At 39.2% G+C, this 26974-nt stretch overlaps 1 protein-coding gene across 7 annotated transcripts; it reads left to right on the top strand.

Annotated features, from left to right (window-relative positions):
* LOC107761536 (chlorophyll(ide) b reductase NOL, chloroplastic) lies at nt 1–26643 on the top strand. 7 transcript variants are annotated; one of them, XM_075253530.1, is made up of 13 exons: nt 8–379; nt 5757–5825; nt 14720–14781; nt 20118–20204; nt 20813–20880; nt 20955–21003; nt 21077–21162; nt 22659–22716; nt 23786–23836; nt 25756–25806; nt 25907–25948; nt 26067–26177; nt 26324–26643. In XM_075253530.1, the coding sequence occupies exons 1-13, from the start codon at nt 115–117 to the stop codon at nt 26369–26371; spliced, it is 1047 nt and encodes a 348-aa protein (XP_075109631.1). In that variant the 5' UTR covers nt 8–114; the 3' UTR covers nt 26372–26643. The 7 variants fall into 7 exon arrangements, 1 of the variants encoding a protein (XP_075109631.1); XR_012709504.1 differs by lacking the exons at nt 26067–26177; nt 26324–26643 and adding an exon at nt 11245–12469 and having other exon boundaries at nt 7–379; nt 22659–22720; nt 23790–23836; nt 25907–25944; XR_012709505.1 differs by lacking the exons at nt 22659–22716; nt 23786–23836; nt 25756–25806; ... (1 more) ...; nt 26067–26177; nt 26324–26643 and adding an exon at nt 11245–12469 and having other exon boundaries at nt 2–379; nt 20826–20880.
* The last annotated feature ends 331 nt before the right edge of the window (nt 26644–26974 follow it).

Here is a 26974-nt window from a genome sequence, read left to right as displayed (position 1 = left end):
ATATTGTTGTTGTTGTTATCAGCAGCACCTACGGTCCGTATCCTATCGTCCCTCTGCCCCGCTCTTTTTCTTCCTTATCTCAACCAAACAAGAAAAGAAAAGGAAAAATAAAAAATGGCTGAAATGAGTGTACCCACTACTTCAATTCAATTCTTTCCTAAATCAGCACTCTGTTCCCTGTCAACCAGAAAATTTAACCCTCACGATTTGTGGGTTAGTTCAGCAATTGTATCTCCCAGCCCTAGGTTTTGCTTAAAGTCTAAGTACAATTCACTTCCTTTCTGTGCTGCTGCTGTGAAGGCTGCTTCTTCTTCAGAGAAAACTCAAACGGAGCCCATGATCCCTCCTTACAATGTCTTAATAACAGGTGGTTCCAAAGGTTAGTGGTTTGCCGCCCAAAATTTCCAAAATACAGCCATTGAAATGGGTTTTGTTATAATTTGCCATGTTACTCTTAACTTTTGTTTTTCTGTTTTCTTTCTGAGGCAAACGATTGTTCTGAAATTTGCGGATTGTTGATTCTCGTGAACTTAGGTGTTTTGCTACTCTCTGTTTAGGGTTCTGTGTTGAGCTTGCTTATTTCTGCTTAGGATTCAGTTGAGCTTTCAAAGATCATATAGAAGAAGTAATCTGTAACTTTTATCTGGAACAATTTGATGTTAAACTTGGTCATTTTATCTGTAACTTTTAATCTTTGTAAGAAGCCACTGAGAAACTTATAACCGTATGGCCAGAGGATCAATGCCATCCTCAAAAGTTAAAGAAGATTAGATTTGGTGTACACTGAGAAATAATGAACTCATTGGACATATTTTATGTTTTGAGTTATGGAGTTGGAAATTGATTATTGAAGGCAGGGCTTGAACTACATCCAAAGGGACAATGGTGAAGTGGTATATGTTCTGACTAGTCATATGAAATATGAGAAACTTTAATGTTGGAAGATGTATGATGGAGGATAAAGGGGTCCCGAGTAACTATATTAGGGTGATTAAAGACATGTATGATGGAGCTAAGACTCGGGTTAGGACAGTAGGAGGCGACTCTGAACACTTTCCAGTTATTACGGGGTTGCACCAAGGGTCTGCGCTCAGCCCATTCCTATTTGCTCTGGTGATGGATGTACTGACTCATCATATTCAAGGGGAGGTTCCATGGTGCATGCTATTTGCTGATGACATTATTCTAATTGACGAGACAAGAGGCGGCGTCAACGAGAGGCTAGAGATTTGGAGACATGCTCTTGAGTCTAAAGGTTTCAAGTTGAGTTGGACGAAGACGGAATACCTCGAGTGCAAATTTGGAGTTGAAACGACGGAAGCGGGAGTTGAAGTGAGGCTTGACTCTCAAGTCATTCCCAAGAGAGGTAGTTTCAAGTGCCTTGGATCGGTTATTCAGGGGATCGGGGAGATTGACGAGGATGTCACACACCGTATAGGGGTGGGGTGGATGAAGTGGAGGTTAGCATCGGGAGTCTTGTGTGACAAGAAAGTGCCACCGTTACTAAAAGGTAAGTTTTATAAAGCAGTGGTTAGGCCTGCCATGTTATATGGAACTGAATGTTGGCCGGTAAAGAACTCACACATCCAGAAGATGAAAGTAGCAGAGATGAGGATGTTGAGGTGGATGTGCGGGCATACAAGGATGGATAAGATTAGGAATGAAGGTATTCGAGAGAAGGTGGGTGTGGCCCCCATGGAGGACAAGATGCGGGAAGTAAGACTCAGATGGTTTGGGCACATTCAGAGGAGGAGCACTGATGCACCAGTGAGGAGGTGTGAGCGACTGGCTGTAGTGGGTAGGCGGAGAGGTAGAAGATGACCTAAGAAGTATTGGGGAGAGGTGATCAGACAGGACATGGCGCGACTTAGGATTACTGAGCACATGGCCCTTGATAGAGAATTATGGAGGTCGAGCATTAAGGTTGTAGGTTAGGGGAGAGTGTGAATATTTCTACAGCACAATAGAGTGAGACTATCCAGTTAGGAGTTAGACTAGGAATGTCATTGGTCGTCTATTGATGCATGGCTTTACCTTCTAGTTATACTTATACCAGCCATCTATTTCGTATTTTCGTATTTCGTATTTCTGTATTTCATATCTCTTATATATTGTTGTTATTTTTATTATGCATTTTTATGGTACTAATATATCATCTCCTATTGCTTTTTTGAGCCGAGGGTCTCCTGGAAACAGCCTCTCTACCCTTCGGGATAGGGGTAAGGTCTGCGTACATATTACCCTCCCTAGACCCCACTAGCGGGATTATACTGGGTCGTTGTTGTTGTTGTTGTTTTAATGTTGGAAGACGTTAATAGATATCAGCCTGCATGAACTCTATGCTGGTTGACTGGTAGGTGTATACATTGCAACTTATCTTTTATTGATCAAAGATATATGTATAACAAGGATGTATAGCTAAACCAAGAAACACAATTATAAATAAGGTAGATATCTACCAAATTCTTTTACACCAAATGTACAACTAAGAGAATATTTCTTACCAAATATACAACCAAGAGAACATATTGCTACCAATATGCAACCAAGATAATATATTCCTCGTTATCCTCCCTCAAGTTGAACCATTGTAGAAAAAATGATCAACTTGTCTCGTAAGGACGAAAGTAATCCTCAAGCAAAGGCATAGTCAGTACATCTACAACTTGATCAATGAAGGAGTAGATATACCGAACTTGAAAGTTTTTTTGGCAAACTAAATCACCAACCAAAATGGAAGTTTATTTCCATGTGTTATGTTCGGGTATGAAGCACTAGATTAGCAGTTACATACATTGCACTAAGATTGTCACACCTAGGACATCTAAGCCAATCTTAGAAAGCAGGTTGTGAATCAACATTATGACAGAACTTGCAGCAACCAAGGCACGATACCCGGCTTCAGTGGACCGAGACTCTGAAAGTTGCTTTTTGGCTGACCAAAAGGCAATAGACCCTAAAAGAGTTGCAAAACTTATTGTGGAAGTCCTATTGTCGACATCTCTTGCCCAATCAGCGTTACAGAACCATAAAGCACGTGTATACCATGAATTGGAATTCACAAACCATGTGTGGTCACGTCTTCAAATATCGAAAAATATGTGTCACAACAGCCTAATGATGAATGGTGGGAGCATGCATAAAGTGGCTTACTTTATTGACAGAGTAAGTAATATCGTGTTAGGTGAAAGTGAGATACTGCAACTTACAAATAATACAATGAAACAGAGTTTCATCATAAAAGGTCTCACTATCACCCAATGTAAACTTGTCAGTAGGAGTAGATGGAGTAGAAATATCACTACAGGTAGCCATACCCATTTGTAAGAGGAGGTCATTAATATACTTGGACTAATGAAGCATGAGTCCAATGTTTTTGCCATGTAGCCTTAAGGACTAATATAGAAGGTCCTTAACGAGGAATATATTCTTTTTGTTGTATATTTGGTAGGAATATTTTCTCTTGGTTGCTCTTGGTTGTATATTTGATGTGTGATACTAGGCGCATGGGAGAACAATGGTGCTGACTCTGAAGCAGAAGTCACAAAGTGTTCATTTCAGTCATGATGACGACAACAACCAAAGAAAAGATAAGAAGACGGCTTAGGCTCTGATACCATATAAAAGTTGCAATCATCTGTATCTTTTTTGACTAAAAAGATATATTTATACGAAGATGTATAGCTGAACTAGGAAGCAACATTACAAGCAACATTGGTGTACAAGATTCTCATGTATCAAATATACAACCAAGAGAGTTATTCCAGCCAAATATACATCCAATACTAAACATACAACCAGGAGAATATGTTCCTTTCAAATATACAACCAAGAGAATATCTCCCTTTTTAGTAGAAACCTTGCAGTAACTCCTTAGGAAAGAAATGCATGTGTTAAGTTAAATGTGCTTTCAATCTCCCAAACTTATGAGGTTTAAGCTGAATAACCCTCATCCTCTGACTCATATGACGCGTCCTTAAAGTCGTCTCAATTATTTTTGGTTTACTTTAGATTGTGAACTCCGTAGTACCACAGGTATAAGGAAGATCTTGGCACTTAGAGAAAGTAGTGAAATGGAATGTGATTTCATCTTTCCTGTTGCTTGACTACGAAAGTTCCTAGTAATGCAAAATAGTGAGATTTTGAAATTTCTAAAATGTCCCTCTCTTGAATTGAATGGAGACACATACTGGAGAACACTTGTAATATATGCAAATGACAAAATTGAACTTATAAAGAAAGCCAAATTAGAAAAGGAGATCAGTCGGAGGAGGAAGAAAGGATCAACATCTTTTCTTGAATACATTGAGATCAATTAATGCCATGATTGACAGTTATGGGATTAGTCAAGTATGTGTCGAATCTTTTCTCTATCTTTTACAATTTCTTTTTTGGTAAAGATATTTATTCAAATATTCCTTTTTAACTTCAACTTCAAATATTCTTTTTCTCAACTTCAATGAAATATTTTTCAAACGCCTGCTTAATAAATGCTTTTCAAGTTGTTTTCTTTCTGCGATGCAGTATTTCAGTAATCAGGTTTTGTCTAAACTAAGATATTCTGCATTATCTAATTTTGGAAGCATCCTACCAAGTTACTTTCTATCTATTTTTTCCACATTGGGGGATTTAGTGGAATGATTATTGCATTATAAATAATGAGGTAGGTTCACAATCTCAAATTCAATAATTTAGATTCACGTGCCTTGAGAAAGTTGATAATCATATCCTATTAAAAAGTTTCACTCATTCACGTGAAGGCTAGTATAAGATCCAGATTCACTGAGTCTGAAATTGGTCCCATGTGTAATCCAGATCTGATCCGTAACTAGTAGCCTGACCTGGTGTGAAATTCTTGGAGCAAATGACAGGACTTCCTGGATCCATATTTCAGTGGATACAGCTTCTCAAGAAAGTATTTAGCACTCGGCACAAAACTTTTAGATATAACTGTCTCCCTTTTGTACCTTCGTATTGATTCATGACCACCTGGGTTTTTGAAGATAGACCTAAGAGTCATGAATTTGCTCTCAGTGAAACAAAATGAATATGGGGTATCCACCTAGATGGCATGGGAAAGATAGTTTGCATTGTAGCACAGACCTTATTTATCATGGTCGAACAGCAAAGCATAACTGCTGATGGTATGAATTAAGTAAACTTTACAGCCCTATTTCTTCAGCTAAATTATGTGATTCTGGATTTGTAGCTCCTTTGGGTGCTTTAGTGTCCACCTTTCCCCGACAATTCCTAAAATGCAGCTTTGGTTATTAAAATGTATAATTTCTTTTTTCATGGTTGAAAAAGCTGCCGACGCCTACTTGTAGGTGGTCACTTGAACCTCTTTGTAGATGGTTTTTTATTTTTCTTTAGATGCCTTAGAACTCTTCACATCTTTTCTCCATTTTGATCCTTATTTTTTATCAATTGTGTAGTAACTAAAAGTTTGTATGCTGAAGCTTCACCCATGTTTTTGCATAATCACCGAATACATGAATTTGAATTAGATAGGGATGTAATATGTTCAATTTCCTGCTGCTTGACAAGTTCAATGGAATTTTTTACGTTCTAGCAAAGAGAGCCATAAAATTTGTAGCTAATGCCATGTGTTCGTGGATTATCTTTCAATCTGCCCACTTTGTTCTCAGAGTTGTTACATGGATACGGAATAAGTCACACTGAAATATGCAGCAGTTTCTCTTTGTGATTTCACTTCATTGTAGATGTCTAGAATCAACATTATTTTATTATTTCAGGAATAGGTTATGCATTAGCTAAAGAATTTCTCAAGGCGGGTGATAATGTCATCATTTGCTCCAGATCAGGTGATTTCATATCATAGCAACAATCTTTTGAGACCATGTACGTTAATGATGTCATTAACCAATAGATTATTGGGTTTCTCATTGTTCATTTCCTCTTTCATTTTTTTCTTTTTCTTATAGGTTGTGAAAAGGCAGTCAATTGTGTAATAATGATATATGCTGAATATATAGTGGGATCATGGTAATAGATGTGCCATTAGTGGTGTACCTTAGTTCGAGAATCATGATGATATAGGAGTTTGGGATAGATCTAAGGTGGAGACTTGCTCTGCCAAATGCAAGGCTGAGATTCAGCCAACTCTGCAACTGGGGGGCTGAGATTTGGCCAACTCTCCACTGAACATTGTCTTAGATGTCTGGGGATCTTTCGCGTGTTAAACCAAACTAAAGTATAGTCTTTGCCAAGTTCTCCTTTAAAAAGATGTCAGACCCTATCTTAACTTAGACCCCAGAAATATTTGATATTTCTCAAAAAACTAAAAGCCATCTCTGAATCTTGAAACTGAATATAAATGTTATTCTTTAGCAAGTTGTGGAGGATTAAGTATGAATAATGAATGAACTTCTGTTTACCTATCAAAAGTCAAAAAATAAAAATGAAAGGAGTACAAATCTGTTAATGCAACTTCACTTTCCAAAGTTAGAGCAACTAGGGTCTGAGAAGGTCTGATGACCAATATTGATTCTTCTTATTGAATAGAAAAGAAATCCAGACCTTTGAGCCAATGAAGATTGAAGACCTAGAAAATTTTATAGCCAATATCATTCCTAGCTCCATGTTAGAATTTGGACATTACAATTAAGTAAGAAGTGATGAGACTGGTGTAAGTGCAGTTTTTTATGTTCCTTGTCAATGTGTTACTCAATTAAATACTCATTGATCAAGTCATTTACTCCATAATCTTCATAGTTTGGTAGATCTTTGCTTACACATATAACGGCCTTTCATGGGCCACATAATCAAGGAAATTATATTGCACTCAAGGATGTGGCCTAGTGAAGTAGATACAAACCTTGGGGACTAGTGTTCAGATTCACAGGGACAAAAAAAATGGGTGGTTTCTTTCCATCTGCTTAAGTCTTGGTAGACAGATTTGCACAGTATTTGTGTTGATGGAGGTAGCAGGTATCCTGTGGAATAGTCGAGGTGCACTTAAGTTGAGCTGTACATCACCGTTGTAAAAAAAGCTAATTATGTAGTTAGCTCCTTAAACTTGACACGATTTATCATGTAGACATCTTAACTTTGCTAGTGACTATTTAGTTACCTCTTCTTGGCATAAATGTGCTTCCTAAACACCAAGTCCAACTGACCATGTGTCTGACTAACAATCGGCGGTGATTTGTCAAATGAATGAACAAACAATGACACGTGTAATTTATAAGGAAAAAAAAGAAATATAGTATTTAAAAGGTTCCATCTTCCCCGTTTCAGAACCCTTTCCCCTGCTTCTTTGTTTAACAACCCCTTCTCCACAAAAATTCCTCATCTCCCAATAGTTTGAAACAAAGGGCTAATGGGAAGGGCAGTCAAATATACTGGTTGAAAAGATCGATGGGTGGCTATCAGTTTTCTGCCCGGCCATGACTAGACCTATCGTTGGTGACCTCAATCTCTATGTGCAAGTGATGAGTTGTCCAGTGGTGGTGGGAACTTCTCTCTTTTTATTTCTTAGTGCTCTCTTCAGGTACTAGAAATTTGATTGCTCGAATATTGCATTTATCCGTTCTTGGAGATGGTGTTAAAATACAAAGGCAATGTGATTGATTTTGTAAGGAATTTAGGAGCTTTGGTTGTGGTAGAAGCTGGTGGGTTCTTTGTCCCATTTTTGGTTCTTTCTTTCTGATTATGGTCAGATTCCTCTCAAGGAAGACAAATCTGTACTCTCGATGACCCACTAGAGCCTTATAACAGCCCAAATCTTTTGTATATTGTCTGAACTCAATACTATAGCAGCCTATAAATTTATGGCTTTCAGGTTGCCTCAACCTATTCCTCTTCTTGACAGGACATTATGATAGTAGATTTTACGTTTCTAGGTGAAGGAGATGAGGTGATTGAGAAGCCCCAGCCCCGCTGCCAGCTTCTTTTTCATTGTTTCCATCGATTTCTTCCAAGAAAAGTAAGGAAGAAGAATGTGGTGATTAAAAATGAGAAAAAAAAAACAGAAAAAGCATATCATACGCTTTTTTTTCTTTTCAAAGTTAAGGCGTTTGACCAAGCTTTTAGAAGGACAAAAGTGCTTTTGAGTAGAAGTAGAAATAATTTTTGAGAAGCGGAAAAAAGTAGTTTCTTCTGAAAAGCACTTTTTGAAAAATACTTTTGAGAAAAATATACTTAGAAGCACTTTTTAAAAGTTTGGCTAAATACTAATTGCTGCTCATAGCAGTGTTGTGAAGAGCGTGAAGCGAGGAAAAGCGACAATCCCCTTTTCATTTAAAGCGAGAAGCGAAGAGCGCGCTTTTTTGGAGTGAAGCGGAATTTAAAAAAAAATATTAAAATAAATACTGCATAGACGACACATGTAACTGTAAGCAAATGTTCAATACTTGAATGTAAAAACTAAAGAGTAGCATCAATTAAAGCACAAAATGAGCATCATATTCTTCTACAAGATTGTCAAATTCTTCATCAACTAGGGACAAAGTAGCTGCTTCTTTTCAACGAAGGGCAGTATACCATTCTTTTAAAAACTGGGCAGCATTTCAAGTGAAAAAATTGTGAAAGAAGAACTGGGAAGCATTTCAACGAAGAGGAGAACACTGAGAAAGAAGAACTGAAGGGAAAAAAAAATTTGCCAGCATTTCGCTGCTATTTGGACGCTGAAACAGTGAAAGAAAAAGAAAAAGAAAAAGGAGGAGGAGGAGGAGGAAGAAGAAATCACACACCTGGACCAAACTTGATGAATTGAAGATGAAAAGTGTAGAAAACTTGGAACCCTAGTCGCCTCTTTCTCTCTGTTGCTGCTGGTACTCGTATGTTTTAATAAAAGACCATCTTTTTTAATTAAATAGTTGGTAGGTGTTTAAAACAGAGAAGCGCTCGCTTTAGTCGCCTTGCTTCGCATCGTCGCTTCTCACTTTTTAGTGGGAAGCATACGCTTTTGCCTACCTGCTACGCTTCATATAGCAGAAGCGGTCAGATGGTCGCCTCGCTTCGCTTCTCGCTTTAAGCGACGAAGCGACCGCTTTTCACAACCCTGCTCAAAAGTGCTTTCAAATTAATTAGCCAAATACAAGCTACTTCTCACCAAAAGTACCTTTTTGAAAAATACTTTTCAAAATAAGCTGATTTTAGAAGCTTGGCCAAACAGGCTATAAATAGGTGATAGTGTTAGATATAGATATGTAGTTGTCCCTCATTGGAATAGGTGTAGTATGCCCTTTGTATAGAGTAGCTATAAATTAGCACATCTTGTATTGCATTAGACACACAATATCAATATATCATATTTTCTCCCGTGCCTTCTCACATGGTATCAGAGCAATCGTGAGAGATTTATCGCTGTGCATAAATTCCAGCGACTCCGGGAAGGAAAATCAGTTGACCGGAATCCTTTTTCCGGTAGGTCTGCCGCAAGTAAAAAAAATCACTTTTCGTCAGTGTTATGCAAAAACCAACACCACCACGAAGTAGATCGGGCTCCGGCGACCAACCCATAAAAAATCTCCGTCAGAATACCCTCCACGCGCCGCCACTCGCCACCGGAGGAAAATTTTCCGGCGAAGTTCCGACGTCGCGTGGACCACCTTCCGACCATTTTTTGGCGACGACTCTTCAGGAAAAATTGTTCCCCTTGCAATTCCGAGCCTACCCATCCAGGTTACACCAAATTCCGACAACTTTTATATTTTTTCGGTGTGAATAGTGATTTCAAAAGTGGACTTTCGGCCATTTTTTGAAAACGTTTCTTCAGGACAGTTGGGTCGTCTGGTAATTCCGATCCTACCTCTACTCTTTTTATTTCATTCCGACCACTTTGAATTTTTCCGGCAGCTACAGTACTATTTCGACTGCTACAGTAATATTCCGACAGCTACAGTATTTCCTTATTCTGTTTCACTGTTCCTTACTCTGTTTCAGTGGATTACATTTGATTATTTCTCTAATTTGGTAATAATTTGCAACGATGCCTTTGGGAATTGATGCTTTTGGGTCTAAAAACATGAGTTCTGGGAGCTCTAGTGTTATGATTACTTCGGAACCTTTAATGGGAGGTTCAAACTACTTAGCTTGGGCTTCATCTGTCGAGTTGTGGTGTAAAGGTCAAGGCGTTCAAGATCATCTCATTAAATAGTCTAGCGAAGGAGATGAAAAGGCGATAACGCTTTGGGCAAAGATTGATGCTCAATTATGTAGCATCTTGTGGCGTTCTATGATTCCAAGTTGATGCCTTTGTTTTGTCCATTCCAGACATGTTATTTGGTTTGGGCAAAGGCTCGTTCCTTATACACTAATGACATATCTTGCTTCTATGATGTGATATCACGGATGACAAACTTAAAGAAGTAAGAATTAGATATGTCTACTTACTTAGGTCACGTACAAGCATTCATGGATGAATTTGAGACATTAATGCCAGTTTCTGCTAGTGTGGCAAAACAACAAGAGCAGCGACAAAAGATGTTTCTAGTTCTTACACTCGCTGGACTTCCTAATGATCTTGATTCAGTGCGAGACCAGATTTTGGCTAGTCTGACTGTTCCCATAGTTGATGAATTATTCTCTCGATTACTCTGCCTTGCTGCAGCACCAAGTCACCCAGTGATCTCATCACAAATACTTGATTCCTCTGTTCTCGCATCGCAGACAGTGGATGTTCGGGCGTCTCAAACTATGGAGAACAGAGGAGGATGGGGTCGTTTTGGGAGATCTAGACCCAAGTGTTCTTATTGTCACAAACTTGGACACACTCGTGAAATGTGCTATTCCTTACATGGTCGTGCACCCAAAAATGCTTACGTTGCTCAGACCGAGACTACAGGTAGCCAAGGTTTTTCTGTATCTAAAGAAGAATATAATGAGCTCCTTCAGTATCGAGCAAGTAAGCAGACATCTCCACAAGTAGCCTCAGTTGCCCAACCTGATACTCCTGTTGCTGGTAATTCTTTTGCTTGTGTTTCCCAGTCTAGTACTCTTGGACCATGGGTCATGGACTCGGGCGCTTCTGATCACATCTCTGGTAATAAATCACTTTTGTCGAATATTGTATATTCACAGTCTCTTCCCACTATTACTTTAGCCAATGGATGTCAAACTAAGGCACAAGGAGTTGGACAAGCTAACCCATTGTCTTCTATCACCCTAGATTCCGTTCTTTATGTCCCTGGTTGTCCTTTTAGTCTTGCATCTGTTAGTCGTTTGACTCTTGCCCTCCATTGTGGTATATATTTTACTGATGATTCTTTTATTATGCAGGACTGCAGTGCGGAACAGACAATTGGTACAGGACGTGAATCAGAAGGCCTTTACTACCTTAATTCACTCAGTCCTTCCACAACATGTCTAGTTACCGATCCTCTGGACCTAATCCACTGTCGTTTAGGACATCCAAGTTTATCCAAACTTCAGAAGATGGTGCCTAGTTTATCCAGTTTGTCTACATTAGATTGTGAGTCGTGTCAGCTTGGGAAACATACCCGAGCTTCCTTTTCGCGTAGAGTTGAGAGTCATGCAGAGTCTGTTTTCTCCTTGGTTCATTCTGATATATGGGGTCCTAATAGAGTTAGTTCAACCTTGAGATTTCGTTATTTTGTTAGTTTCATTGATGATTACTCAAGATGTACTTGGCTTTTCTTAATGAAAGATCGTTCTGAGTTATTCTCTATATTCCAGAGTTTTTGTGCTGAAATAAAAAATCAATTTGGTGTCTCTATTCGCATTTTTCGCAGTGATAATGCCTTAGAATATGTATCTTCTCAGTTTCAGCTGTTTATGACTTTTCATGGAATTATAAATCAGACATCTTGTCCTTATACCCCTCAGCAAAATGGGGTTGCAAAGAGAAAGAATAGGCACCTTATTGAGACTGCTCGCACACTTCTAATTGAATCTCGTGTTCCGTTACGTTTTTGGGGCGATACAGTTCTCACAGCTTGTTATTTGATTAATAGGATGCCTTCATCTCCCATCAAGGATCAGATTCCGCATTCAGTATTGTTTCCCCAGTCAGCCTTATACCCTCTTCCACCTCGTGTTTTTGGGAGCATATGTTTTGTTCATAACTTAGCCCCTGGGAAAGATAAGTTAGCTCCTCGTGCTCTCAAGTGTGTCTTCTTTGGCTATTCTCATGTTCAGAAGGGATATCGTTGTTATTCACCTGATCTTCGTAGGTACCTTATGTCAGTTGACGTCACATTTTTTGAGTCTAAACCATTCTTTGCTTCTGCTGACCACCATGATATATCTGAGGTCTTGCCTATACCGACCTTTGAGGAGTTTCCTATAGCTCCCCCTCCACCTTCGACCACAGAGGTTTCACCCATACTAACCATTGAGGAGTCTAGTGTTGTTCCTCTTAGTTCCCCACTCACAGGAACACCACTCTTGACTTATCATCGTCGTCTACGCCCTACATCAGGCCCAACTGGTTCTCGTCCTGCACCTGACCCTGCTCCTAGTACACCGATTGCACTTCGAAAAGGTATACGGACCACACTTAACCCTAATCCTCATTATGTTGGTTTGAGTTATCATCATCTATCATCTCCCTATTATGCTTTTATATCTTCTTTGTCCTCGGTTTCCATCCTTAAGTCTACAGGTGAAGCGTTGTCTCATCTAGGATGGCAACAGGCTATGAGTGACGAGATGTCTGCTTTACATACAAGTGGTACTTGGGAGCTTGTTCCTCTTCCTTCAGGTAAATCTACTGTTGGTTGTCGTTGGGTTTATGCAGTCAAAGTTGGTCCCGATGACCAGATTGATCGACTTAAGGCCCGTGTTGTTGCCAAAGGATATACTCAGATATTTGGGCTCGATTACAGTGATACCTTCTCTCCTGTGGCTAAAGTGGCATCAGTCCGCCTTTTTCTATCCATGGCTGCAGTTCGTCATTGACCCCTCTATCAGCTGGACATTAAGAATGCCTTTCTTCACGGTGATCTTGAGGATGAGGTTTATATGGAGCAACCACCTGGTTTTGTTGCTCAGGGGGAGTCTCATGGTTTTGTATGTCGCTTGCATCGGTCACTTTATGGTCTTAAGCAGTCTCCTCGAGCCTGGTTTGGTAAGTTCAACACGGTTATCCAGGAGTTTGGCATGACTCGTAGTGAAGCTGATCACTCTGTGTTTTATCGGCACTCTGCTTCAAGTCTATGTATTTATCTGGTAGTCTATGTTGATGATATTGTTATTACTGGCAATGATCAGGATGGTATTACTAATCTGAAGAAGCATCTCTTCCAGCATTTTCAAACTAAGGATCTAGGCAGATTGAAGTACTTTCTAGGTATTGAGGTTGCTCAATCTAGCTCAGGTATTGTTATTTCTCAAAGGAAATATGCTTTAGACATTCTTGAGGAGACATGGATGATAGGTTGCAGACCTGTTGACACTCCGATGGATCCGAATTCTAACCTTCTGCCAGGACAGGGGTAGCCGCTTAGCGATCCTGCAAGCTATAGGTGGCTGGTTGGTAAATTAAATTATCTCACAGTGACTAGACCCGACATTTCTTATCCTGTGAGTGTTGTAAGTCAGTTTATGAATTCTCCTTGTGATAGTCATTGGGATGCAATCATCCGCATTATCCGGTATATAAAATCGACTCCAGGCAAAGGATTACTGTTTGAGGATCGAGGTCATGAGCAGATCGTTGGGTACTCCTGATTGGGTAGGATCACCTTCTGATAGACGTTCTACGTCTGGATATTGTGTTTTAGTAGGAGGAAATTTGGTGTCCTGGAAAAGCAAGAAACAGAATGTAGTTGCTCGGTCTAGTGCAGAAGCAGAATATCGAGCAATGGCTATGGCAACATGTGAACTAGTCTGGACCAAACAATTGCTCAAGGAGTTGAAATTTGGTGAAATCAATCAGATGGAACTTGTGTGCGATAATCAAGCTACCCTTCGTATTGCATCAAATCCGGTGTTTCATGAGAGAACTAAACACATTGAGATTGATTGTCACTTCGTAAGAGAGAAGATTCTTTCAGGAGATATTACTACTAAGTTTGTGAGGTCGAATGATCAACTTGCAGATATTTTCACCAAGTCCCTCACCGGTCCTCGCATTGGTTATATATGTAACAAGCTCGGTACATATGATTTGTATGCTCCGGCTTGAGGGGGAGTGTTAGATATAGATATGTAGTTGTCCCACATTGGAATAGGTGTAGTATGCCCTTTGTATAGAGTAGCTATAAATTAGCACATCTTGTATTGCATTAGACACACAATATCAATATATCATATTTTCTCCCGTGCCTTCTCACAGATAGTATGGGTTGAACGGAATAGAGCTTATTGAACTTAACATAACAAAGCAAGGAAGAGAATTTGCTGATGTAGTTTGAATTAAAGATGTGGAGGGATGGCATATTCATGATCTAGTTTGATCTCTTTTGAAGTCCTATACCAATAATTGCTGCTATCCTACCTTGCTGAATCTTGTCCAAATCCTGAGCTCACCATAATTGGACAAGCATAAGACTGATGATCTGGCGCGTAACCTGGATACATGAGTTTTTTTCTCCTCAATTCGTAATCTTGTAACTCGTGAGGAAGTGTTCTTATTCTCTTTTTACTGCTTTAAAGCTCATACTATTTTTATGTTAGCTCTTCAGATCCCCCTACTCCTGAATGACTACGAGAACAAAAGTTCTTTGAGAGATGTAGTTCAAAACTAAATGTAATTATGTCTTCAGAGTTGACTAGTTCGTTTCTTTGACAGATGAAAGAGTTGTATCTGCTCTTGACAAATTAAGAGTTGAAACGGGGAAGCAGCATGTGTGGGTATCTCCATTCTAACTTCATTTCTTGATACATTTTTATTTGTTCTTTGATACTTTCTAATTGCTCATCCATAGTTTATGGACTTCAATCTGCTGGTTGTATGATGAATGTTTTATATGTCTAATGACTAAGATACCATTGTGGGAATAATATTTTTTGTGCTTCATGTCTATCAATTGACTTTAACTGTTAGTGGAAACGTAAAAGAAAGAACACAAGATTTAACGTGGTTCGGATCAAAATAATCCTACGTCCACCAGAGAACAATTGCCCTTTTAATATTAACAAAGGAAGGGGAGATTTCCCAATTACACTTAAGAGAATTTCTCTCTTAACTCTCTACTCACTACAATGTATTGTATTATTTTGGGATGATTTCTACGAGTGAAGGAGTGCATCTATTTATAGAGGTAAAGACCTCCTCTTGATGTCATTGGTGACATCAAACTACCTCCTCTTGATGTCATGGGTGACATCAAAGGAGGAAGCTTCCTCCTAGCATCCACACCAACACTTTCCACCAACTCTTCCAATTGGCATGCCATTGTTGACTAAATATAAACCAACATTTTCAGCATGTCATTGTTGACTAAACATAAACCAACATTTTCAATCTCCACCTTGGTTTGCGTTTCGAGCGTGTGAACAACTCTGGCCAAAACTTCTAAGCTTACTGGGCAACCCCGTTGTAAGAAACAAGAAGAATCAAACCATTGTTGAACATACCACCTCCACCTAGCAACTGTTCTCTTCGGAGTTGCATAAGTTGATGCACACCCCCGCCAAGTCCTTGCAGTGTGCAAACTTAGCGAGCGGGACTATCTTGGTCAACATGTCTGCAGCATTATCGTCTGTGATAACCTTCACGACCTTGATAGTTCCCTCATCAATAACATCTCGAATAAAATGAAATCTGACATCAATGTGTTTAGTGCGCTCATGAAATCTCTGATTTTTCATTAGATTGAATAGCACTCTGACTATCACATCTAAGAGTTGATTCCAGCTGAACCAAACTCAATTCCGCTACTAAACTTTTCAACCAGATAGCTTCCTTTACCACCTCCGCTGCTGCCATGTATTCTGCTTCTGTCATAGACAAAGCGACAATCGACTGCAGAGTCGACTTCCAACTGACGGCACTGCCAACAAGGGTAAAGATGTATCCAGTTGTGGACCTTCTTCTGTCAAGATCTCCTGCATAGTCAGAATCCACATAACCGAGAATTGAAATACCTGTACCACTTTTTCGAAAGGTAAGACCAACACCAGAAGTTCCTTTGAGATATCTCAATATCCACTTGACAGCTTCCCAATGCCTCTTTCCTGGGTTGGACATGTATCTACTTACCACACTTACAGATTGAGCAATATCTGGACGTGTGCATACCATAGCATACATAATACTACCAACTGCACTGGCATAAGGAATCTTTGACATATGCTCCACCTCATCCTCGGACTGAGGCATTTGTGACTCTGAAAGTTTAAAATGAGGAGCTAATGGTGTACTTACAGGCTTGCACGTTTGCATATTGAATCTCTCGAGAACCCTTTCAATATACCTCTTCTGAGAAAGATGTACAACATCGTCTTCTCTTGAAATCTCCATACCAAGGATTTTCTTTGCAGCTCCTAAATCCTTCATGTCAAATTCCTTACTCAACAGTTTCTTCAAAGCATTTATCTCTGTAATGTTGTTAGCAGCAATAAGCATATCATCAACATACAACAGTAAATAAATCATTGAGTTACCAGACATCTTCTTGTGATACACACAACTATCAAATGCACTCCTTGAGAATTCATGTGTAGTCATGAATGCATCAAACCTCTTGTACCACTGTCTAGGGGATTGCTTCAAACCATACAAAGACTTCTTTAGTTGGCATACGTGATCTTCTTTTCCCTCAGCTAGGAAACCTTCAGGTTGATCCATATAGATTGTCTCTTCTAGATCACCGTGTAAGAAAGCAGTTTTGACATCAAGCTGTTGAAGCTCCAAGTCAAATTGTGCAACCAATGCTAGTAGCACGCGAATTGAGCTATGCTTCACGACCAGAGAGAAAATCTCATTGTAGTCAATTCCCTCCTTTTGGCTGAAACCTTTTGCAACCAATCTCGCCTTGAACCTAGCATCTTCCACTTCAGGAATTCCCTCTTTCTTTCGGTAGACCCACTTGCATCCAACTGTCCTCTTCCCCTTTTGTCTTTTCACTAAGACCCATGTCTGATTCTTGTGAAGAGACTCCATCTCTTCAGTCATGGCTAACCGCCATTGTGCGACATCCTTGCAAGAAGTTGCTTCAATATACGAGGAGGGCTCCAGATCTTTAATCTCTTCTTGTGCAGCTACGAACGCATATGCAATCAAGTTTGCTTGATTTATAAGGCGTTCCGGTTCTCGTGTCTGCCTCTTCTCCCTCCCCTTCGCAATTGTGTATGGTTCATTGACAGCAAGTTCTTCAAGGCCTACATCTTCTGACTCATCTTTAACCTGAGTCTCTTGATCCTTTTCCTTGGCAAGCTCCACCGGAAGCTCCACCTGCTCGTTGTTCTTGTTTCCTGAAAACTCCACGGAAACTTTACGAGGATCAAGTATAGAGGATTCATCGAAGGTGACATCTCTACTAACTATAAATTTGAGTAAAGACAAACACCAAAGTTTGTACCCTTTTACTCCATCCACATACCCTACGAATATGGCCTTTTTAGCCCTTGGTTCAAGCTTTCCTTCATTAACGTGATAATAAGCTGGACACCCAAATACTCGTAAGTATGAATAGTTAGAGGGTTCACCTGACCATACCTCATTCGGAGTCTTAAAGTCAATTGCCGATGCTGGAGATCGATTGACAATATGAGCAACAGTGTGAACTGCTTCAGCCCAAAATACTTTGGACATTTTGGCTTGTAGGAGCATACAACGAGCCTTTTCAAGAACAGTTCTGTTCATTCTCTCGGCAACTCCATTCTGCTGTGGGGTATGCCTGACAGTCCTATGTCTTGAGATCCCATGAACCTTGCAGAATTCATTAAACTCTTCATTGCAAAACTCTAAGCCATTGTCTGTGCGAAGATACTTGATTTTCTGCTCCATTTGATTTTCAACCAAAATCTTCCACTCTTTAAATGCTTCAAAAGCATCACTTTTTGCCTTCAAAAAATACACCCAAACCTTTCGTGAGAAATCATCAATAAAAATGAGAAGATACCTCTTTCCGCCCTTCGATGGAAGTTTAGAAGGACCCCATAAATCTGAATGGATGTAGTCTAGCACTCCTCTTGTCTTGTGTTTGCCAGTGCTGAAGCTGACCTTCTTCTGCTTCCCTAGAACGCAGTGCTCACAGAAGTCAAGCGTGCTGATCTTCTCACCTTCCAAAAGTTTACGATTGCTCAACATCTCCAGTCCACGTGCGCTCATATGACCCAGTCTCATGTGCCATAGTCTTGCCTTGTCATCATTAGATAACTGCATTGTAGATGCATTTGCAGAGCCAACAATGGTGCTTCCGGCCAATGTGTAAAGGCCGTTCTCCAGCTTGCCTTTCAGCATGACTAAAGAACCTTTAGTCACCTTCATAGTTCCTGCTTCGCTCATGTACCTGTAGCCTTGTTCATCCAGAGTACCCAAGGAGATCAAATTCTTCTTCAGATCAGGAACATGACGGACTTGTGTAATAGTCCTCACGATTCCATCATGGCAGCGAACCCGAACTGAGCCAATGCCAACTATTGCACAAGTTGCATTATTGCCCATTACTATGGTTCCTCCACTTTTCTCGTAGCTGCTAAACCAGTCTTTTCGGAATGTCATATGCAGAGTACAAGCAGAGTCTAACACCCATTTGTTTTCATAACTACTATTATTATTACACGATGTTGTTAGTACATAATCATTATCAAAATTATGTACCTGTTCAACTGTAGATGCACTCGCCTTTTCCTTGGACTTTGACATTGGGCAATCTCGTTCAAAGTGCCCCTTCTTGCCACAACCCCAACACTATGTATTCTTCTTGTTCACACGAGACTTTGATCTGTGCTTTGATTTGCTCTTTCCCTGTTGGCTAGTCCGGCCTCTTACAAAGAGGCCATTTGCCTGGTCATCTCTATCTTCTTCAATGTGCCTCCGCACATCACTAGAGTTAAGTGCCTGCCGCACTTGCTCAAGCTTGATAGGCTCCTTGCTATACATCATTGAATTCTCAATATCACGATATCCTGAAGTCAATGAAAATAACAAAGCATATGCAAGCGTCTCCTCCTCCCTTTTAATTCCTGCAATCTGTAAGTCCATGACAAGTTTATTAAACGCATCTAAATGATCTTGTAACGAAGTACTTGACCCCATCTTAAATGTGTGAAGACGCCGTTGTAACAACATTCTTGTTGTCACTGATCGGTCTTGGTATAGCCCTTCTAGCTTTTCCCACAACTGTTTGGCCGTCTCTTCGGTACCCGTACTCACTTCACAAAGCACGTTAGGTGCAAGGGATTGTTGGATTGCACTCAATGCATCCCCTTCAATCTTCTCCTTGTCGGGAGCTGATATATCCGTAGGATACTTTCCGTCAATAGCATGGATTGAACCTTCCCTCCGCAGTAACGCCATCATCTGGATCTTCCAGATATTGAAGTTGTTGTGTCCATTGAATCTATCAATTTCAAACTTCATGGAACTCATATTTGCTTGTTCTTCCTCCTTGGATCGTTAAAGAATCCTGTTGCTCTGATACCATTTGTTAGCGGAAACGTAAAAGAAAGAACACAAGATTTAACGTGGTTCGGATCAAAATAATCCTACGTCCACCAGAGAACAATTGCCCTTTTAATATTAACAAAGGAAGGGGAGATTTCCCAATTACACTTAAGAGAATTTCTCTCTTAACTCTCTATTCACTACAATGTATTGTATTATTTTGGGATGATTTCTACAAGTGAAAGAGTGCATCTATTTATAGAGGTAAAGACCTCCTCTTGATGTCATTGGTGACATCAAACTACCTCCTCTTGATGTCATGGGTGACATCAAAGGAGGAAGCTTCCTCCTAGCATCCACACCAACACTTTCCACCAACTCTTCCAATTGGCATGCCATTGTTGACTAAACATAAACCAACATTTTCAGCATGTCATTGTTGACTAAACATAAACCAACATTTTCATTAACTTTGATGTCCTGAAAGTTCTGTTGGAAGTAAAATTGTAAAGTAAACAAAAGGTCCCAAAGTATATTTACTTATCCTTTCAGGTGTTTTAGGCTTTCTTTACATGCTTACCTTAAGTATTATTTCGTCTTCACATGCTAGTTAATAATTCAGATCCATATGCAGGGCACCAGGTGTGATGTTAAAGAGGGAGAAGACGTGAAGAACTTAGCTGCCTTTGCGAAGCAAAAGCTTAAATACATCGACATATGGGTATTTTATCTGGATCCTCAATTTGCTTGAGTTGATATGACTACAAAAGCACTTCTAGTCATTTTGGTTTTGGACTCCAAATATTCGCATGTTCACAGTCAATGTGATTTCATCAGGATAATCTAGCACAGCAAATATCTGGTAAAAATGAGTTGGTAAAAGGAAAGACGAAAACTTTGCAATGAGTATTTTAAAGTTGTACTCCCGTTGCCTCATTTTACGTGATGTAGTTTGACTGAGTACGGAGTTTAAGAGTGAAAGAAAGATTTTTTAAACTTGTGGTTTAAAACAAGTCATAAATATTTGTGTGACTATAAATCATCCATTAAGGGCAAAATAGAAGTTTGAAGTAAAATTATTTCTAAATATAAAAAGGTATCTTTGTTTTTGGGACAGACTAAAACGGAAAGTGCATCACATAAATTGGGACAAAGGAAGTAATTTATATAAGTATTTTTTTGTCAATCCACCCCAAGGTGGTAATTTTGTATTTTAGTTTTAGTCTTTGAGAAGAAAAGTTAAGATTTTAGTCATTGAGAAACTTATATGTTGAAATGTTGATATTCTAATTTTTGTTGGTTGCTTACAAATTCTCGAGCATGATGCAGATCAATAATGCAGGATCAAATGCATATAGCTTCAAACCCCTGGCAGAAGCTTCTGATGAAGATCTAATGTGAGCTCTTTTACACTTCACTTGTGTCCTATCTTTGTTTATTGAAGGTGCTCATGAACTCGATTTGCATGCAGTCAAGTTGTCACTACAAATACTCTTGGTTTGATGATATGTTGTCGTGAGGTAAATTGTGTTGCTCGGTTGTTGAATTCCTCTTTGTTGATTAGCCTCTGTTTGCTAACACTTGTTATTTTAGGCTATAAACTTGATGCAGAATCAGCCTCGAGGAGGTCATATTTTTAATATTGATGGGGCTGGTTCAGATGGAAGACCAACCCCCAGGTATCTTTATTCCTTTCCTAGTGGCACTCAACTTATGCATAATGTATCAGAAGAGATGGGGCCGTGTGCTAGAACAATTTCATAAGGGAGATTTGAGAAGTGAATAACTTATCAAGAAAAGTATCTCATTTTGCTCCATATCCCCGGAATGTCACCTGGATGTCTCACATGGTGCACAAATTGCTTCCCATTGACATTGGTTCATCAACCGAGAATTTGCCCTACTTTTGAAATTGGAAACACAAGAGTTCTTTCTTAACTTTACGAACCTCTTGGCGGAAACATCAAGTTGGTCCTTTAATAACTGGACCTTAAACTCATTAAGTACAACCATTATGCAAGTTAAAAGTCAGTTGGTAAGAAAGTTATGGAAAATTTTCGTGCGAGAATAGTATTTCTAAGAACCATTAAATGTGTTAGTTAGCTATGTTGCGCAGACTCTTCAAAACAGCTGTCACACCCGTGTCAGATCCTCCAAAACTGCATTACTTTTGGAGGATCCGACACGCACCCATCTACATTTTCGGAGAGTCCGAGCAACATAGGCTTCAGTACATGCATGTGTTATGCGATGATTTAATTGGAATTTGACCTGCTTCTGCACATCTGTTGCAGTTTCTTTGCAGATTTTTGCTTGTCCGTTTATCTTCATGATCTGAGGGAGGGAGGGAGGCTATAAAAGGATTTTCTAGAAAGGGACTGAAGAAGAAATTGGATTATGATTTGTTTTTCAGTTCCAATTTTCAGCACCCTCATCTTTTTTCTTTGGTAGCAGAAAATGGGTAAGAGTGCAAAGGGAATTGGGAAAAAATCAAAGCTTTTGATTCAAGTTTTCTGAAACCTCACCGTAGTGCTCAAAAGTTAAATTTTAATAAAAAGTTCATGGGAGGCAAACTTCAAGTTTGTTTCAGACAAGAAGGATAAAACAATAATCATCTAAACAGCGTAATAAATTTTCTTTAGTTAGACGCATTTGGTTGTTGCTAGAGTAAACTTAACTTTCTGTGTCCTGAAGTTCAAAATATCATAGCTGATCCTATTCCATGATAATCGTTGTACTGCTACATGATACATCCTCTGACCAATTGTAAAAGCGTTATGACTTCAAATAATTACTGGTGGCTATTAGCGTTATGACTTCAATACATGATGTTGCGTCATTAATAGATCAAGTAACATACTTTGGAACAAAATTGGTAACGTGTCATGCTTGGATATTAAACAATTATCAATATGTCCCTGATTCTCTCTTCAAGTTTTCTCTTTAGGTTGTCTTCTCCAATCTCCATTTTTGTTTTTCGAATGTGCCCCTTCTGTTTGTTTCAGATTTAATCTTTCTTTATGAAATCCCTTGTAGATTTTTAATATCTTGGAAGTGCATTGCTATCAACTTCATATAGGAGGACTCTAGTGAGAATAATGCAACTAGTTTCTCACTTGCGTCCCTTTTCGCAGTTCTTCTCAGTGATGGGTCTTGTTTCCTTTTCCTTCTTCAGATTTGCTGCATATGGAGCGACAAAGCGCAGTGTTGTGCACTTAACCAAATCATTGCAGGCATGTACTCAGTTTGCAACCTAAAATATATTTATATATGTATATAATGTATATGAAAACGTTCCCTCTCTAATTGTTTATGCTTTTATGAGGCAGCTTACACTATTAAATTTTGTATTAGAATAGGCAGACGATTCGAGTCTCACCGCTACCTATCAACAAATATATCCATGTGCTTGGGAAGGAAAAAGAATTAGGCGCGTGCATAAGGGGATGTGTTACAGAACTAAAATAAAGAAATTTATCCTGTCTAACAATTTTAACATACTAAAATAAAGAAATTTGTCCTGTCTTACAATTTTAACATACTCCCTCACTACCAATCAACAAATATATCCATGTGCTTGGGAAAGAAAAAGAATTAGGCGCGTACATAAGGGGATGTGTTACAGAACTAAAATAAAGAAATTTGTCCTGTCTAACAATTTTAACATACTAAAATAAAGAAATTTGTCCTGTCTAACAATTTTAACATACTCCCTCACCCTTCTCCGCGGGTTGTTGTCAAACTCTATGCAAGATCATTTAGATGAGGCACACCTTCAGCGTACTCCCCCCTCCCCTTGTTGGTTGTTCAATTCTATGCAGGATCATTGAATGTTGGGTTTGATATTAAGACACATTAATTTTGCTAATTTTGAGTTCCAGGATCAGTTATCCATGCAATCTGAAAGTTTTCATCACGTGCTTGGCACCCTAAATAATGAATGGCTGAGAGGATAAAGGTCAAGACTAGTTAAAGACATGAAAAATCACGGATTATACTTCTATTTTCCTGTATTATTTTCCCATACAGCTGCCACAGAAAACTGGAATTACATAATTCTTGAAATCATAAAATACAACTTTGATAGATGAAGTATTAAATCAACATTTCACAAAACGTTAAACCTGCAGTTGGAAGACTTGAATGCTGGCTGGCCTTCATTCTTCTTAGATGCGTCTCTATGTAGCAAAAGTAGGATAGCTGCAAAAGTTATGTCATTGTGCAATCTGGTGTCACCTTTGTTCTCTCTGATATATTTCGTGATGAATTATCACAGCATAGATTTTTTTGATTTCGCTGCAGGCAGAATTGGAAATGCAAGATGTTAAAAATGTTATAGTGCATAATCTATCGGTATGCCCTGCTTCATTTATCTTGTGATCTTATAGTGTCATGGATTATTGAGAAGATTGCTTGTCTTTTTTATTTGAATTATTATGATTATTTTGTGGGTGTTATTTTCATTTCTTTTGCTGTATATTGAATATTCCACGTTTTTTTGTCTGATGTGATTCTGATAAGCATGTTAAGTTCCTAAAAATGATGAGTATAAAGCATCTCTTATGTTGTCAAGTTTGAGATAGAAAATCCTAACAAATATTCCATCCTACATGTAACTCATCATTTTTAAAACATACTAATTATGACAAACAAATAATAAAAAAAGGGCAGCCCAGTGCACTAAACTCCCGCTATGCACGGGGTCCGAGGAAGGGCCGGACCATAAGGGCCTATCGTACACAGCTTTACCCTGCATTTCTGCAAGGGGCTATTTCCACGGCTCGAACCCGTGACCTCATGGTCACATAGCAGTAACTTTACCAGTTACGCCAAGGCTCCCCTTCCTAATTTATGTGAAATTGATCTTGTGATAGTACAGAACCCTGAATCTTGTTTTCCTGGGACAATTCTGAGAACATGGCAATTACACTTATAATTCCACCATAATTCTTGCCACCTTGATGATTTGCTTGCAAAGTTTGCATTTTACATGCAGATGATAAATTGTAGATACTTGATAGTCTGCCCAATGGTGCTGCAAATCAAAGCTTTTGTGCTGACAACATGATAGATTCCAGATATATAAGAATATAAGCTGTTAGCTGCTGATTTTGCATATTGGATGAAGTGCCAGACCCAACAACAACAACAACAACAACCCAGTAAAAATTCACAAGTGGGGTCTGGGGAGGATAGAGTGTACGCTGACCATACCTCTACCCCGGTGGGCTAGAGAGGTTGTTTCCGAAAGATCATCGGCTCAAGAAGACGAAAATACACAATAGATCAATGACAACAACAAAAGCCAGAAAAGTAATATCATCATCGTAAGAGCCAGAAATTAGATGAAAAAACAATAACAATAACCAGTAATAATGCCATAGAACTATGAAAAAGAAAAATAATAGTGTGGAAACTACATAACCACTAACACCCCAAGGCGAAACACTATCAGCCTAGCCCTGCCCCCGGTACAAAGTAGAAAGACGCTCGACTCCCTCCTAACCTACAATCCTAATGGTCGACCTCCACACCTTCCTATCAAGAGCCATGTCCTCGGAAATTTGAAGTCGCGCCATGTCCTGCCTGATCGCCTCACCCAAATACTTCTTAGGCCGCCCTCTACCTCTCCTCATACCTGTCGATGCCAACCACTCACCTCCTAACCGGGGCATCTAGGTTTTTCTTCCGCACGTGCCCGAACTATCTAAGATTCGCTTCCCACATTTTGTGGTCCATGGGAGCCACGCCCACCTTCTCCCGAATATCTTCATTCCTAATCTTATCCAGTCTAGTGTGCCCGCACATGCATCTCAATATCCTCATTTCTGCCACTTTCATCTTCTGGATATGAGAATTCTTGGCTGCCCAACACTCAGTCCATACAACATGGCCGGTCTAACCACTACTCTATAGATATACCTTTAAGTTTCGGTGGCACTTTCTTGTCACACCAGACCTACTGATCTAATTTTTTATATAGCATATTTGTGGCAGATAACAGTTTCATTGCAAAAACGTATATTTCCTATATGGCGTAGTTGGATTGAGGACCTATGTAACTTTAGTTGAGATCCATAAATGTTTACCTCAAATACTTTGTTTGTTTTGTTTTGGGGCCCTTTTTCCTGGTTATGAGATTACATTCTGCTATGTATCCTAGAATTGGCTCTTTATATTTGGACTCTCAACGTGTGATTGCTCTTACTTCTCTATCATTTGTCTCCATTCAATCCTGTTATATCTGAACCCACATTCAACTCACATTGCAGCCTGGGATGGTCACAACTGATCTTTTAATGTCTGGTGCCAACACGAAGCAGGTAACATGCTGATTAAAACTTACTTATGTTCTTGCATTTAGGGTCTGTCTTGCACTCTTTTTGAAAATAAAAAGTTACAACAGTTTTATGTTTAATGCAGGCCAAGTTCTTCATTAACGTTTTGGCAGAGCCAGCAGATGTGGTGAGATTTTAATATCTTAAGTAGACGATTTTCTATTTGTTGTTAGAAAATGAATATGAAATTTGTCGCGCCCTCACCTGCTTCCTCTTAGGTTTTGCGTACATGTCTATTTTTACAGGTTGCAGAGTATTTAGTCCCAAACATTAGATCAATACCGACCAATGGATCAACAAAGCCTACTTACATACGTTTCCTCACAGGATTGAAAGCATATTCCCAAATATTTTCAGTTAAGTGGAACAGTTTGCTACTATAATATCCTTCACCTCTTTCCGCCTGAAAACACCTTCTCCTACACAGCTCAACACCCAGGTATCTGCCTCCCTGGCACCCGATTTCTTTCTAATGATATCATGATTGTGTATTGCCATGCAGAGGATTGCATTTGGTGCTAGAAGGAATCGATATGTTCTTGAAGATTGATGAATCGACGGGTCCAAATGGATGATTGGGGTCCAAATTTATCTCCCATCTTGTTGCTCACAACTTGTGTATATCATTGGAAGCCTTACCATTTTTGACGAGGACAAAGCCATGTAAGAGGTTGGGATAGAATGAGCTTATGCTTAAAAGAGTGTCTGTATCTTACTTCTTATTGACCTATTTAGATAAACAATCAAAAGGAAATTTTCTTTTCACCACAAATTCTTTTTATATGTTCTAAATTAATTTTAATATATTAGTAGTTTCTTTATTATGTAAGTTTAGTATAGTCGTGCTTTGCCGTTGGAGTCAAAATCTGTACATCCACTCTCTCATATCTCTATGTTACGGAAGTACTTGCTTAACCCGGTACTTGTTATCCCATTCCAACTCGGATAATAAGCAATCCGACAAAGAAGTTTCATAACCATTGTGGACCAGCAAATTTGCAAGTTGAGGTCTAAAGAAGTCGCTTCAATCAAAGTTCTTTTGAGGAATCATTCCGCTGAAGAAGTTACTTTGGAAGCCGAGAGTTACATGCGACGTATCCACGTCTCCTCCACACCAAAGGTATGACTTATTTCAATATTCTAGGATGAAACT

This window comes from Nicotiana tabacum, chromosome 5 (assembly GCF_000715075.1).
Source record: "Nicotiana tabacum cultivar K326 chromosome 5, ASM71507v2, whole genome shotgun sequence".
Lineage (NCBI taxonomy): Eukaryota > Viridiplantae > Streptophyta > Magnoliopsida > Solanales > Solanaceae > Nicotiana > Nicotiana tabacum.
Note: the sequence above shows the minus strand (reverse complement) of the source record. Positions and strands in the feature narration are given on the sequence as shown.

What these genes read in the sequence shown, in the direction of transcription:
- LOC107761536 (XM_075253530.1), top strand. Translation starts at nt 115, where the DNA reads ATGGCTGAAATGAGTGTACCCACTACTTCAATTCAATTCTTTCCTAAA. An exon ending in AATAACAGGTGGTTCCAAAG is followed by an intron (nt 380 to 5,756) that starts GTTAGTGGTTTG and finishes TTATTATTTCAG; the next exon opens with GAATAGGTTATGCATTAGCT. An exon ending in GCTTCTGATGAAGATCTAAT is followed by an intron (nt 20,881 to 20,954) that starts GTGAGCTCTTTT and finishes ATTTGCATGCAG; the next exon opens with TCAAGTTGTCACTACAAATA.